Below are 16,670 nucleotides of genomic sequence, written 5' to 3'. Positions count from 1 at the left end.
ATGCGGGCTTTACTACATATATAAATTATCCAGTAGAAAGCGTCGGATGCTCTTTAAGGCTATTCACAGATGATGCAATTGTCTACACCAAAGTAGCCACGCCTTAGATACTAATAATTTGCAGAAGGACCTGCAGAGAATTGATGAGTGGTGCAGGCTCTGGCAGTTGACTCCGAACGTAAATAATGTAACATATTTCGCATACATAGGAAAAGAAATCCGCTACTGTACGGCTACACTATTGATGACAAACAGCTGGAGACATCATCTGCCGTAAAATATCTATGGGTAACTATCCAGAGCGACCTTAAGTGGAATGCCTATATAAAACAGACAGTGGGAAAGCTGATACCAGACTCAGACTCATCGGAAAAATCTTAAGGAAATGTAACTCATCCTCGAAAGAAGTGGCTTATAAGGCGCTTGTTCGTCAGATTCTTGAGTATTCATCTATCTGGGAACCCTATCAGGTAGGGCTGTTAGAGGAGATAGAAAAGATCCAACGAATTCGGAGCGTTTCGTCACATGATCGGTTAGCTGGCGAAAGAGCGTTACGGAGATGCTAAACAAACTCCACTGGCAGACGTTACAAGAGAGGCGTTGTGCATCACAGAGAGATTTACTATTGACATTTCGGGATAGAGCTTTTCAGGAGGAGTTAGGCAACATATTACTTCCCCCACATACATCTTGCTTATTGAACACAAGGAGAAAACTCGAGAAATTAGAGCCTACACAGAGGCTTACCGACAATCATTTTCCACGCACTATTCGCGTGTGGAACAGGGGTGGAGGGATCAGATAGTGGTACCGGAAGTACCCTCCGCCACACATCATTAGGTGGCTTGCGGAGTATGATGTGGATGCAGATTAGTTTTTTTCAGGCAAGATCTTAAAGATTTTTGCTTAAATTATTTTTTTTCTAGAAGGATGCTGTATGTACCTTTTTATGTGGGCGAACAAGTGTGAGGAAGCTTTCCAACATATGGAAATGCAATTATCAAGCAGCTTACTCTTATACTTTAACTTTAAGAGTTATGATAGGTGAGTATATAAAGTGCTGTTTTTCTGGGGGGGGGGGGGGGACGCTGGGGGATGCGTACCTCTAAACTTTTTCGTCGACAAAGTAATTTTTTTACGATGTTGAGAACTTGGAAGAGTGCCAAAGATTTATTTCACGAAAGTAAATTTTTTATTGCACTCTTTCGTGTTGGTAATTGCAATACGAACGCTACCAGTCCAGTTTTTGGTGGGAAAAGCGAAGTCATTGACTGTTTCAATCATTTCTGTGCTGCGGCAACAGTTCTGGACAATCAGTCGCTGGCAGCCAGTTCGACAAGCATGCAGTGCCCTCGCCCGCCAGTAGTGGGCGGTGGTAGTGCGTACGCTCAAACGCCGAGCTACCGATAGCTGTCTCTACGGTCGTGCAGCCATGATGATGACGTCATGGCTAAAAGCAAACGGGTGGTATCCCATGCTTCAGCTATAAGTAATTTTCCTGCATTATATCCAATGTCGGAGTACCCTCAAACTTTTTTTTTTTAGGAAAAAAAGCACTGAGTATATATATGAATGTGATTACGAAAATGCCGACAGAAATTTTGGACACTTTTATTGGTGAGATTTCGTTTCAAAACACTTCTCCTGTAAATTTTCAATTTGTGAATTTTTTTTATTGGCATGAAACTGTACTTGTAGCTCAAACTGCTGTCGTAAATATTTCGGTGAAGAGTGCATGTGACCTTGATGAAACGCTGTTCTAATCTGCGCACTAGCCACTTTGAAATACACCTATTGCTGTGTGGACTTTAATGTTTCCTCGTGCCGCTTCAGCAACTTTGAAGCTTGCCGCACTTCCGCAAGCGCTCGCATAGCTGTAGAAAAGAGAGGCCGTTGACCTCTATATCGACATTTCTTTGCAGAACGCACCACAAACACAACACACTATTACTTGGAAATATATGATTACACTTTGGAGCTTATACCTTATACTACTTACTGAAATGCGTATGAAGTGACGAGAAATATTCTTTCATCTACACACCTGAGATAAGTATCATTCTACGAGAGTTGAAAGAATTTTTACTGACTTATGAAATGCCATATGGCTATTGAATGATGTTTTCTTGCTTTGCCTTGTACATATCTGTTTATTTTATTTGATATCTAGTTTCTAGTTGCGCTGTAGCATTGGTTTTATAAAATAAAATTTAATACATATGCTAATGTGAATACTTTCTGTTAACAGATTCATGAAATAATAATTTTATAATCTACATTCTTAAAAGGAAGGAGCACTAGGAAAGGAAAGAAGCATAAGAAGGAGAAGTGACTAGTAACAGGAACTACATACATAATTTTTTTTCAAGGACTTGGTATTTCTTTTTGATAGAATAAGTTGTGGTGCACTACTTTAGTGTCAAGATGTGACACAGGCATGAAGATGCGAATAGACATTCCCTTATCTGCATTGATATCTTTACTGTAATGCTTTTTTCTGCTTGTGCTTTGTCATGTTTAGGTATAAATTTGCTGCTGCTATTTGTTTGGCATTGTTCTACTGAGTTGTACTTTGTATTACTCTGATAATCCAGTTTTACCACTGATTTATTTTTCTTATTTGCTGCATATTGTCTTATATGAATTGTAATGTTGCATTTAGTTAGCTAATTTAAATATGTTGCTGCTTGCTTTGCCATTTGTATTTTTTTGGCGTTCTTGTTTGTGTTAATGTTTATACTGCTGCATTGCCTCGTTCTCTAGTTTATATATCTGAGCTCAGTAGATTTAAGTTAGTTTAAGGGGGGCTATGCTATACAAGAAAATGAATTATGACGAGTTGGGAAGAAATGTATTGAGAAGCTATAAGAAAAAGGTTTGGCTAAAATGTTTTGTATAATGAGGAACAATTCTTTTGTTAGCTATGATTTTCTTGGAAACAAATGATCAGATAAGAAAGATATGAAAGTTTAAATATAGATAAATGGGATTTTTTGTGGGAACAAATGTTGAAGTAAGAGAGATAAATGAAGTTTTAGTTGGAAAAGAAGTAGTTTTGACCTATCAGAATGAAGGATATTATTGAAAGAAAAAAATGAAAAGAGTTGAAATTCTCGTCACAAGTACTGCAGTACTAAATGTTACACTGAAAACAGGCACTGTCCTTTCCTTTTGTGTTATTCCGCTATGTTTATGTGTACCCTTGTGTGTTTGTGTTCTTCCTGACTCTGTGTGTTTACCTGGTAAGATAAATTTGGTAGAATTTTTTTTTACTTCTAATATTAAGAAGCATTCGCTATGATGAGGAATACGGTTATCCTCAAATCTAATCTGTTTTGTAATACATTGTTTACTTTGGGAAGATGTTTGGACATTATTTATTCTGTTATGTTTTCTTTTAATGCTCATGTGTCAAGTTAATGTTTCTAAGGATATTATCACTTTTTATTTATTTACTTATACAAGTGTATTACTGGATTTGTGACATATGTTTATTTCTGTTCTTTTGTAAAGCCTATATTATTACAAATGTTATCTGTATTACCATGTTCTCGAATGTAATGATGTTTTCTGTACTTTTGTAACTGTATTCTTATGCTGTAAAATTGTAATTGTATAGACACGAGTTCTTTAAGTTAAGTAAATAGTAGGGATTCATTTTACTGCACACATTTCTGTTGGTCATAGTATATGTATAAAATGTCAGAGACTATATGACTATGTTAATGCTTGCACATGTGTTGATAATTCAACAAGGGACTGGTTAACAGCACTACTGGTTCTAAGGATACTGCAAAAAGTTTGTGAGTGTACAAGTGGTGATTTATCGACTTACTGCCGTGCAGAGTGGCCACGCGGTTTGAGGTGTCATGTCACAGACTGCGCAGCCCCTCCCGCTGGAGGCTCGAGTCCTCCTTCGGGCATGGGTGTGTGTGATGTTCTTAGCATAGGTTAGTTTAAGTTAGTTTAAGTAGTGTGTAAGTCTAGGGACCGATGACCTATGCACTTTGGTCTCTTAGGAATTCATACACACATTTATGGACCTGCTATTGTGTGTGCATTTTCTTTTACTGCTCAGACTTTCTGCATAAAACTCTCATAGACTACTCTCCTGATGAATGATTAGGACTGTCTTTAGGGACTGTGAGGCTTTTTTTTTTTTGCTTTTGACCGACAGTATTTTACTAATTATGTGCCTTTGATCTATTTTATATTCTAAACATCAAAAAAATTTTAACAAAGTCGTCTTGGCCACTACCCAAAACAATTTGCAAAATGTTTGAAAGGAGCAGGAGGGCTATGTAAGTAGGCTGTTTATGAATTTCTATGTTGGCAGTGCTATGTAGAGCTTCGCATTAATAACAGTGCCAGCGCTGTGACCACTCTGTAAGAGACTCTGTTGATGTTCAGACTAGCAGTTGGAGGTGAACAGCCAGCAATGATGGAAGTTGGTGGTGAATAGCCAGCAGTGAGGGGGGCTGGATGTTAATAGTTGGCAGTGACGGAGGTTAAGGGTCTGAAGTGTTAGAACGAGCAGACCGTCTAGACATGTGTCAGTCATGGAAATTTAATTTTGTCAATGATTATATAATTTTTGCCGGCCGCTGGTGGTCGAGTGGTTCTAGGCGCTTCAGTCTGGAACTGCGCGACCGCTACAGTCGCAGGTTCGGATCCTGCCTTGGGCAGTTAGGTTAGTTAGGTCTAAGTAGTTCTAAGTTCTAGGGGACTGATGACCTGAGATGTTAAGTCCCATAGTGCTCAGAGCCATTTGAACCATATAATATTTGGAACTGGATGTCACGGATGATTATCTATTTTTTTGAACTGGTTGTCACATTATTAAGGTAAACATACATTGTTTGCTTTGGAACGCAATCTTTCCTTTGCTAACCACATGCCTATCAGTAGTTAGAGCCTTCAGTAGTTATAATATTTTATTTAGCTGGCAGTGTTGGTACTTGTGACATTGCTGTACTTCGTGTAATGAAGACATGCTATGAGGTAAGTGACCTATGATATGTATGCCTTATTGTTAGGGATTCCTTCTTATTCAGGGCCATTCTTTTGTATTAATTATTTGAATTTTGGTTATATTTTTAGCAGTCATATCACGTTATCCTTGAATATTGTGGGTAATTAATGCATAGGAAAATTTGAGTTCTGTTAATCAGTGCAAATTCTGTAGGTCAGTGTTGAAATGATAAAGAATACCAAAGTGACACTTGAATTCAATTTCATTCAGTAGTTTTAGAACAAAATACTTTTAAATAAAGAAGTTCACAAGGTATTAGCGTGATTTCTCCTGGAGGTGACATTTTCTTTTCCCATGTGGTACTTGTACCAAGTTTTTGTGTCAGTTACCGTTTCCGTAAATTACGAGACCCTGGCTAGTATCTGGCAGCAAGGGTATTTTCTCTAGTGGAAGTAGTAACACCGTTCAATGCTGTAGTTTGTTTTGCTCATATTCTACATAACATGTGGCACATTTTAAGTCGGAAGCCAAACAAAAACTGAAGAATATACGGAATCCCAGAACTTCACACTATCAGTCTCCTTCACTATTGGCCATCAGTCACAAATCCTTTATTCAGTCCTGAACTACATGACGTCAGTTATTTGTATATCAGTAAGACGCACCAGTGGAAAAAGTGAAACATTCACAAACCATAACATGTGCGACAAAGTTTCGATGAGTACCAGCTTGTACCTTATTAGATAGATCCCAGAACTGTTCTTGTCTTCTTCTATCTTGTAGTTCATCATCTGCTCACTGACGGATTGCATATCGTGTACCCAACCTCTTAATTTCGTGTGTAGCATGTCTCTCACGCGTCGCACGTCCTTGATCCATCCATGGAGTCGCTGATCATTTGGGTGAATACCCTAAACCACACAGAAAATAGCTCAAATTAAGTGCATGATATTCCCTAGCATTAGTCAATGTTAACTTACACTTACTCTGGGTGTTTTAAAATTACACCAGAATACTTCGAAGGGTTGTAGAAGTTCTCTTGAAGAACAAAATGAGGACAGGAACCTGAGTCCGGAGACGCCACCAAACGACGCTAACAGAGCGTCGAAGTCATAGGCTCCGGCGCCTGCGTATATATGGATATACAGGGTGAGTTCGTGATGATATTACAGGCTTTCAGGGATTCTGGAGCAGGGTAAGTTATCAATTTGAGGTAAGGAACCCTGGTCCGGAAACGAACGAGTCGAAAATTATAAGCTAAAATCGTTCTGATACCTGTGACAGTGGAGTGGGTATTTGCACCGGTGCTGTTGGTGCTGAGACTGTCATATAGGTAACTTTCAGAGGTGGTAGTGTGGACCAGAACAAGAAAAACAGCCTAGTAATCGTGGACTCTGAGAGAATACATGAGGAGCTATGTGAAACATGTTTCCTCTACTGAACAAGTGGTCATTGCTCTTAAGGTATACGTTTTACAGGTCACGTTTACCAGATATTTTTTTCTTGTCCACACTACCACCTCTGAAAGTTGCCTAAATTACAATCTGAACACCAGGACCTGTACATGTATCCCAATTTCAGGAGTATCAGAACGATTTCCGCTCATAACTTTCGACTCGCTCGCCCCTGGACCCAGGTTCCTTACCTCAAATTCATACACTTATCCTTGTCCATCATCCCTTACAGTTTGTAACATTATCATGATCACCCTGTATATACATATACATACTTCCGCCAGCTCCTGTAATTTCGAGGCTCCCTGGTATCTTTGGATGACGTTAGCGGACACGCATTTCTATCCTCATTTTGTTTCTCAAGAAACCTTCTACATCCTCTCGAAGATTGTCGGTGTAATTCTGAAACGCCCTGTAGGTATCGCTACTACATAACACTTAAATTATCGTCAGCGCATGACCGCAGTTTCAGTTTTATATAGTCATCACAAGATTAATAGAAAGTAAATATCTGGTGATGCCTTAACAAATACGCACTGTTCTCTGCCTATAACGTCAGATAAGGTAGCTTCAGATCTTTCTAGGCAGCTACAGTTGAAACAGTTGACTATGAATGCTTGCCCTTGTAGCAATATGTCTCAGTAAAATGTCAGTCAGCAGCAGACGTCAGACACATAAGTAGCCACAGGGAAGTAAAAGATTTTTTGACATTTTACGAGTTCCTAACCTGGAGCGAATTGTATAGTTTCATCTGTGTGCTTTCATAGTTTAGTTGACTTTCTGCGTGTTAATTTCATATTTAATAAACACAATCTTCATGTTATCGTTTGCGTCGGATAGTAAACCGATTTGGTGATGTATTGCAAGTTTCTAATAAGGAGAGAATTAATTAGTGTCAACTGTGTACTTTGGCAGCTCAGTTTTCGAATCTCTGCGTTAATCTTAATTATTGGACACATTTCTTGTGTTTTCTTCCTTGTTCACAGTAGAGTGCCAAAGTGCGTGTCGAACGCCCTTGTTTGTCTGTGTAGTGTAGTTTTCATCGGAATTAAGTATGGATAGGGACTATGATGGCTATATGCGGATGCGAGCCAGTTTGGCGACACTTCAGTCTCAACTTCAGGCTGTGGTAGCTTTGGTTACACAGCTCGGTCCTCACCGGCGAGCAGCACAGTCACTGCTCGCGCTGAGGTTGATGGTGCAAGGCTTCCTAAGGTCGCCCCAGTTTATCTGACAAACAGGTTCCATGTGCTGTCTGTGGCTGACACTGCCCCTCAGCCAGATGCAGTCGCTTGACTTGTTTCAGAGGGAACCTCTCAGCCTGCAAGATCCGGGAAATCAAAGAGGTTGTGATTACAAGTAGCTGGGAGCTCAAATCCGTTTCTCTCCTGGTGTAACCACTGACTTCTTAAAATTAGTCCCTACAAAACTCAGCAGTAACCACAGGATGCACCACCTGCACCTTTCGTCACTACGACTTCTCCCTCACCATTTACGACTGTCTCATCCAGCTAACTAATATACTAAAATACCTTGGATTAACTTTCGACTGGAGAGTAACGTGGAAACCTCACCTACCAGACATCCAACACAAATCCCAAACTAAACTAAAATTACTAAAACTACTAGTTGGCCTAACTTGGAGTTGCAACCCTTCACTGTCCTCCATACCTACAAAACCTCGCTCTGACGTGTTCTTTGCTATGCGAATGTTGCATGGATCTCCACCCCACACACGTTCTGTGACTCCCTCCAGACACTTGAATGCTATGCTTTCCACCTCGTTTCCCACAATCACATTCTCACTTCTCTTCAGTCATACTGAATACCTCCAAATAACCTACAACATGAGCAAACCCGACTCCAAAATTTTAAACAATCCTATTGCATGCTCTCTCCTTTCCAGTCCTATCATGCTGACATGCCTCTAGCTACACATCCCACCAACGCACCATTTGCACACCTAGAGTATCCTCTCCTAAATAAATTTCAACTGTATCCCTCTCCTGGATCACGAACTCCATCCCAACATACCCATCCCACCAACTGTCAATCCAACCTACCCTATCAGATCCTTCCCCAAGGGCTCCCTTCTTGCCCTCTCTCCATACCATGTCCCCCATTTACCCTGTCCCTGTTGCCCCCCTCCCTGTTCTCCATTCAAATGTATAGAGCCAAACACCAGCTACCCCTCTCTCCTTGTTCCCACAGCCACCCCATCTCATCACAACCTCTTACCACCATAATTTTCCTATCGCCCTCCATACCAGCCTTTTTTTCATCAGTAAGCTATAATTCCAAGGCAGGTCCTTTTCCATATTTTATCGAAAATGTAGAGTGCTCTGTTTTTAACGTTTTCCAGTATTTTTTCTGTTGTGTTAGGTCTCTTTCAAATGTTTATTTATTTGTTTAGTGCTCTTCAAACGTTCTTAACTGCGCTCTCGATTCTCATTTTTATCAGTGTTTTTAAACTATTCACGAAGGTAGCATTATTTATTATAATCTCTCATTAACATCACCTTTTCAGGTAGTTTTAAATTCATGATAAATATGTATCCTAGTTCTATGTTTAGCGTCTATGTCAGAGATAATATCTGTTGGCTGAAGAGCATGTTGATTGTCCCACTGTCAGCCCTCCTCCTCCCCCCCCCCCCCCCACACACACATGGGACGCGCGGGGTCGAAATAACAAAGGGGAAAAAAAAACATCACGATGTATGCATCCAAGGGCTCGAACCCCTCTTCCTCTTGGGAATATGAATTACCTTGTCTACTCTCAGGGTTTTAAATTCAGATAGGGAAAAGTTTCTAGCCATCTACGTAATTGCCGATGACTTTGCTGCTAGGCGTCATCGTCGGTGCTCACTATCCATCAATGCATTCACTGCCTGTCATCATTCGCATCCAGACCTCGCCCTCGCCACTGGTCATCGCCACCCCATATCTTCGCCTCCACCATCTGATCAGCGCCGATTCATCGCCTGTTTGTCACCGCCGCCGCCTCAATCTGTTTATCGCGGTCACTCCACCATGGCCAATTTAGCTGCTTCCTACACTGTCACATCAGAGACATTCTCATGGTTCATTACTCCACCACAGTTTGTCACAGTCTTTCGAACGCTACTTCGGGGACCACTCACCCTAATCAACACTGTTAAACGCTCTCTGCCACTGGCCTCTGTGGCCCAGCGGTCCGAGGCGTTTCAGTCCGGAACCATGCAGCTGCTACAGTCGCAGGTTCGAATCCTGCCTTGGTACCAAAGCCTGTTCAACACCTCTCACCAGCACACCCATGGCCAAACAACACCAGCCTCCCAACCGTCCTCCCACCCCCAATGCAGTGTCACAAATGTCAGCCTTGTGATCATGGATGGGGAAGCGGCATCTGAAATAAACAACCACATTGATTTATAACTCCAGAAAGCCCTTTGAATTAATAATGACTTTGGCCCCACTCACCACGGCCATGTCTTCTCTAAATTCGCTGCCACCATGGACACTCTCCCTAAAGAAGGAGTCCTAATATACCACCACTGCCACAAGGTCTAACCTTAAAAATTCCTACTCAGTCCCAACAATGACGAAAATACCTCCATTACAATGATCAGCTTACTGAAGATTGTAAAAAACCACCTCCTATCCAAACTGCAAAGCCTCCCATTTTCTTAAACAGTGGCCTAACCTCCTCCTACCTGTAACACCCCCCCCCCCCCCAAGCAAAACTAAGCTGCAACCTACCAAACCTGAGCTCACTGTCCCACTTTGTTCCAATGATACTCGCACTCACCCCTGTCCAACACCCACTGCTGAAGATTCACCCATTCCAACACCCATGTACTCGCTAACAAATCTTCCTTGTTGTCCACTCCATCTCAACAACGAAGCTACCTACTCCCAGAACCAGGTTCACTTTCTCTTCACCTACCTCTATGCCCTTGTCTAAAACCTCAGCATACCCCCTTCCCCCAAACAAACCAGTCTAATGGTATGACAGCACTACAACAGCCTGTAACACTACATCTCCTCCCTCCCCACTAATAAAAATCTTTTAACGCATGCCCTGTTTGAAGACAAAATCCATATCTTTATTCTCCTTGAAATGTTCCTTCAGTCATTACACTGTCCAGACCTCTCTCTGTATCATCCACTGCGCAGATAACCACCTTCCTCTGGTCAGAGATGGAGTTTCAATTGGCCACCACAAGAACATCCCAGTTCAGGCTCAAGCCTTATATAATAATCCTACCAAACGTCTTATCCTTGCTCTATTTTTCGGAAGACTAACAATTACCTGTGCCACCATCTACATCTGACCTATTCATCCTATCCCCTATGACTTCGTCACTCATTTTCCACTTACATCATGGCACTGATCTCAAAATAAGTAGTAAATCATCTGGAGGATTCCAGAGGTTGCATCAGTTTTCTGACTCCCTGCAGGGTGTTATTGTTCCTATCTCACACCACACCCATCCTGAAAACAAAACCACCCGCTATGTCGTCCTAGCATCTTCCAAATTCTTTGGACGCCTCACTGCAGAAGTCTATAATATGATTGGAAGTGAATGTCTACCTGTATTCCTCATCATCTCTTACACAGAATCTCATCCTTGTGTACCCCATCTCAACCTCCATCCAAAAGTTATCTAAGACTGCTCACACATCTACTGGAATGCCTTGTGAGAATCCATAGAAACCCAAATTGGAAGTTGCTTGCTGACCTTGTAACACCATTGCTTAGACACCACATACCTTTTGTTGATTCATTTAGCTCTCTGTTTTGTTCAACATCCCATTGTTGAACTTCTGCAACTGGCATACGATTAATTCGATACTCTAATATAGTGTAATCTCTGTAATATGCACAATATGAGCAAATGACCTTTTGTCTTCCTCATATAATCTCCTTGGTTATCTTTAAAATTAAATAATTTCGTGTAGAACTACCAATATATGCAAATGTTCTGTTTTATTTAAAATGTTTGTTTGCTGTTATGTAAATTGCTGATCCTCACTTAGGGTTCTCAGTTATTTTGTATGTAAAAGGTGTCGTGCTTCCCCTCGGAATCAGAAGCGTGCAAATTGTAGTTGGCCTAGGTAGAAAAGGTGGAACTGAGAGTCAGTCAACTCCTCATGTAAAATTTGTGTATTGTGCTGGTGTGGAGAGAGGCTTTCTGTGCCGCTTTCTAATGCCTCGGACGGATGGTTGGTTAAAGAGCTGGAACTATTCTGGAATTGATATCTATCATTGCCACCAAGAAATGTGAAAGTCCAGCAATTCTACCTGCAAATCCACCAACCAACATGCAATCGCTACCACGTTGCGCAATCACTGAAATGGAACTAAGGAATGGTAGAAATGTATGGTGAAGGATCATCTCATTGGATACTTTAGTGTACGCAAATATAAGGTAACTTATACTCGAACTCTTATACCTACCTTGATTTTTTATCCCTCTGTCACATTTCCATTTAGGATCCTTCCATGCTAAAATAATTACCAAGTGTCCTTATTGAAAGAACATTAAAGCCTAATGTTTTACTAATTAATGTCTCTTGAACATAGTAAAAAAGAAAGTTGAAGTTATTGTGGCTAGAGAGTGAGCTTAAGTCCATGATGCTTGCTGAAAATAATTTTTCTATTAAAACTGCTTATTAATATGTTGCTGCCAACTTCAAAATTAAAAGTTCTGAAAACTGAGGCTTATAAAGTTAAGCTTAGTAATGGTCCACATTGCTGCCTGTTGTAAACCACAAAACTTACAACTATGTCAATTTTGTCTCACTGTAGTAAAAGTTGAAAATTGCAATTGTGGAAAGTTATATACTCATGCTTGCTAAGCACCTGTTTCTCTTGTGCATTGAAAGTGCATATTAATAGTGTAATAGGATCCAGAGTTTACCCTTTATGCTCATGATAAATAACAATTAATAGAAAGATCACTATCTATGAAAATAGTACCTTCTTTTGTTCAAAATTCAGTGTGAAATTGTTTGTTAGCGAAATACGTTTAACTTTCATTCTAAATAGAAAAGTATTAAGCTGACAGAGACTTAACCTATGACCAGTTCATAATTTTGCAGTGAACTACATTTACAATTTTTTGTCAGATAGGAAAATGTTTGAAAAGTAATATTGAACCTATGCCTATTTTATGATTCTACAGTGAGTATTGATAGATTAGATTAGATTAGATTCGTCCACATTGCTGCCTGTTGTAAACCACAAAACTTACAACTATGTCAATTTTGTCTCACTGTAGTAAAAGTTGAAAATTGCAATTGTGGAAAGTTATATACTCATGCTTGCTAAGCACCTGTTTCTCTTGTGCATTGAAAGTGCATATTAATAGTGTGATAGGATCCAGAGTTTACCCTTTATGCTCATGATAAATAACAATTAATAGAAAGATCACTATCTATGAAAATAGTACCTTCTTTTGTTCAAAATTCAGTGTGAAATTGTTTGTTAGCGAAATACGTTTAACTTTCATTCTAAATAGAAAAGTATTAAGCTGACAGAGACTTAACCTATGACCAGTTCATAATTTTGCAGTGAACTACATTTACAATTTTTTGTCAGATAGGAAAATGTTTGAAAAGTAATATTGAACCTATGCCTATTTTATGATTCTACAGTGAGTATTGATAGATTAGATTAGATTAGATTCGTACTTGTTCCATAGATCATGAATACGACACTTCGTAATAATGTGTAACATGTCAGGTAAGTAAAAGATAATACATTAGACAAAATAGTCCATGCCACTCAATATTTTTAGTTGTTTTATTTTATCTTGTTTTTTTTTATTTTTATTTATGATTCTACAGTGAATATTGATAGTAATATTATTGAGAAGTAATATTATTGAGACCATTCAGTCTGACCAAGCCTTGAAGGCAAAAGTATATGTTATTTTCTGTTACCATTAGGCAAATAGCCATGTTCTCTTATAACTGTTAGCACTTTCTTTAATGTGAACATATGCAGGTGCCAGAGTTTATTGCACAATCGTGTGACAAAGTATAGGCTGTGACTGCCAATTGAAGTTACTTATTTTCAGTTTCTTGAACAAGTGTGTCAATCATGCTAATGCTTAATTAGCCTGACTTGCACTTCCGATAAGCCACCTCCGTTGGTTCAACACAGTCAACATAACAAAATTCGTCTCTGCTTCTTTATACGGCAATTGGTTTAATAAAAATGATTTCATTCATCCGAAACCCCTCCTGTTTTGTGGTTATGGTATAACAGTGGCAGGCGGTAGTGTTATAACCTTCCAGCAACCTGACAGTTTCCCTCATGTCACATCCTTTCTTCAGCAGACCATATCAAACGCTATATTCACCCACATTCCTACGAAGACTGTATACCCTCTCTCCCCAACCCCCCCCCCCCATCCCCACACAAGGCCTCCTACTCCTCCAAGAATACTGCTGCATGTACTCCTTTTTGGTGCAGACACATTACAGGAATACACTCACACATCACTGGCAAATACAGGGACACACCAGAAATTCATTAAATGAAAAAAAAAGTCCCTGGGACTGGCACCAGACTCAACACTCCACTCCCCATTACCTCTCCCAAGTTCTCGAAAGCATTCCATCAAGTCACAGACACTAATCCCATATCTCACTACCTGCTCCTCCAGAATAACAATCTCTTAGCTGACCACCTGAGCAGAGCTAACCATTTTCCATTCTATCACCTTCATTAATCACTTTCCCCCAAACATCCACAAATGTACAAATACCGCTGTCCCACCCACTGACCCCAGCTTCCAGTACTTGAATAACATACAGCAAATGGAATTAAATACACCAGTTGTAACACATGACATAAATCAACTACTCCACAAAAAACCCACCACATCCCCTAGTCAAGACTGCATTACTTATTGACACCTTAAAGAATACCTGTTCTCCCTCGTAGTCACCCCTCCAGTCCTTTACACCACTATCCTCTCTACAACTTACAATACTCAACAATTGAAAACATCCAAAATCCTGTTTTTCCTCAAACCACACAAACCTCTTCCTACCACCTCACCTGCCTAATCTTAGTGTTTAGCAAGGTCTTCAAATCCATTCTCTCCAGACATATCTATCAACACCTGAACCAAAACCATCTCCTACCCCTTAACTAGTATGGCTTCTGCCCCAACTTATCCTCTGATAACCAGCTCTTGCACTCATCCATCTCTCATCCCATTGACTCTGCTCCCATAAATCTGCTATTTTTGTCTCCCTCGACGTAGAGAAAGCCTGTGACCATGTTGGCATTCCAGTCTTCTTTTGAAACTCCAGACATATAGTTTTCCAATTAATTATGACCACTTTACATCCTTCCTATCTACTGGCCCTCTCCATCCATCCCTATCTCTTTCCTGTTGTTACTATTCACAATATCAATTCCCATATTTTCCATGCTAGTGCAGGAGTACCCTAGAGTCCCATCCTCCCTCCTCTCCATTATCTCTTCTACATTTCTGATATGCCCAAGCAAACCTCACCAGTTTGCCTCCTTGAGTGTGTTGGTGATACCACTTTTTCACCCTCTACCCTACACTCCAGAAATCCCAATTATCCTTCCAAATCCACCTCAATCAGTCTACCTTCTTGTGTATGCAATCGCTCCTCAGGATCAATCCCTCCAAAACCAGGCAATAGTTAAAGGACAAAGAACCTACAATTTCAGCCTCCATGACTTCTACCTTACCTTTTATGACTTTCCTGCACGGTTAATTAAACTTCGACCAGCCACTAATGTGGAAACCTCACTTACTAACACTCCAACAGAGCGCTCTCAATAGACGAGAACTACTTACAGCCTGAACTTGAGAATTACATTCCTCCACTACTCTGCTCATATACAAAACCCTGATCTGATCCACCTTCTGGTATATGAATGCTGCATCGATCTCCACCCCACCATAGTTCTGTAAGTCCCTGCAAATACTTGAAAGCCATGGACTCCACATACGCCTCCCCCACGTGGATCCCCTGCAATCTTATCAAATTCCTACCTCTCCTTATCAACATCGAACATCTTTGCATCTCCTGTTCCATCTGCAAACTAGATTCCAATAACACCACTGTCTTCCCTCCGACCACCAACCCTGGTATGCTGCCACCCCTCCACACGCTCCATATCCTAATTATCAATGCAACTTCAACCAACTTGCTCTCCCAAATAACGAGATTTGCCCCTATATTCATCTTTCCTACCAATTTTAATGCTGCTCCGCCTGTGGCACTCCACATTGGGGTCTCCTCTCTGCTTTTCCCTCTCCATCCATCCCTATCACTTTCCTGTTGTTACCACTAACCTCCCCAAGCACTACAGTACTCTTCAACTTCTCTCTTCCCATTGTCTCTATTCCCCCTAACCACCTCACCTTCTACCTAGCCTCTCCACAGTTTCCTTAAGTACCTCTTTACCCACACCCCTCAACCATATGGAACATATACCCTCCTCCAATAATTCTTCTCACCTAGACAAAGTCCTTCAGATTTTAAATGAAAGTGCAGTGCTTCCGCGTTTCTTATGAGTAGAATTTCAGCTTTTGTGATGTGTTCTTAAAAACGTATTAATTTTCGTTAGTTTGGTTGTCTGGCTTTAATTTAAAGTAGAAAATAAGTCACAATTTTTTTCTCATTCTACATTTTTTTCATTCACTTTGCTGAAGACCGGAATATTGTTCCGTTGACAGTCCGCTCAACAGCCCAAATGGGGCAAGTGGAATGAAATAACATTATAGGAAAATAGACATGGTAATGTATTCAATTTAAGAATGATTTCTGTAATAATTTTTTTTGAATATTTTGTTAATCGTCATCAACTTTAAACTGTCAGAAGATAAATAGATTTTTTACAAGGTTAAATAAAAATGGTTTGCTTACTTGCATTCAGCTGCGAATATTTTATAGAACTCTACTTTCTAATGAACCTCTTTCTAAGTACTGTGCACATCTATCTGTAGCTTATGTAAGCATCAACGACCTCTAGAATAGCTTTCCAACCCATACTCTCAGATAACCGGTTGAAGCAAGTGTGGCAATTTCCACTGATGTTATTTTTCCATATGACTTTTTGCAGAGGTATGTCGTCTTTATATTATAATGTTTGTCCTTCTTTTAATCTCTTAATGTAGTAGGCAGTAATTTATTTTCTTTTACACCGAAGCACCAAAGGAACTCGTATAGGCATGCATATTCAAATACAGAGATATGTAAACAGG

The 16,670-nt window shown here is 40.1% G+C and overlaps 1 protein-coding gene across 1 annotated transcript in view; it reads right to left on the bottom strand.

Moving 5' to 3' along the window:
- Window positions 1-16,670, bottom strand: part of LOC126312905 (uncharacterized) — a 216,784-nt gene that overhangs the window by 16,213 nt on the left and 183,901 nt on the right. The window contains exon 5 of the mRNA XM_049992247.1: window positions 5,708-5,883. Coding sequence (XP_049848204.1) covers window positions 5,708-5,883 — 176 coding nt within the window. The remainder of the gene's footprint in view (window positions 1-5,707; window positions 5,884-16,670) is intronic.

The sequence above is a fragment of the Schistocerca gregaria genome, unplaced genomic scaffold, assembly GCF_023897955.1.
Source record: "Schistocerca gregaria isolate iqSchGreg1 unplaced genomic scaffold, iqSchGreg1.2 ptg000457l, whole genome shotgun sequence".
Taxonomy (NCBI): domain Eukaryota; kingdom Metazoa; phylum Arthropoda; class Insecta; order Orthoptera; family Acrididae; genus Schistocerca; species Schistocerca gregaria.
Note: the sequence above shows the minus strand (reverse complement) of the source record. Positions and strands in the feature narration are given on the sequence as shown.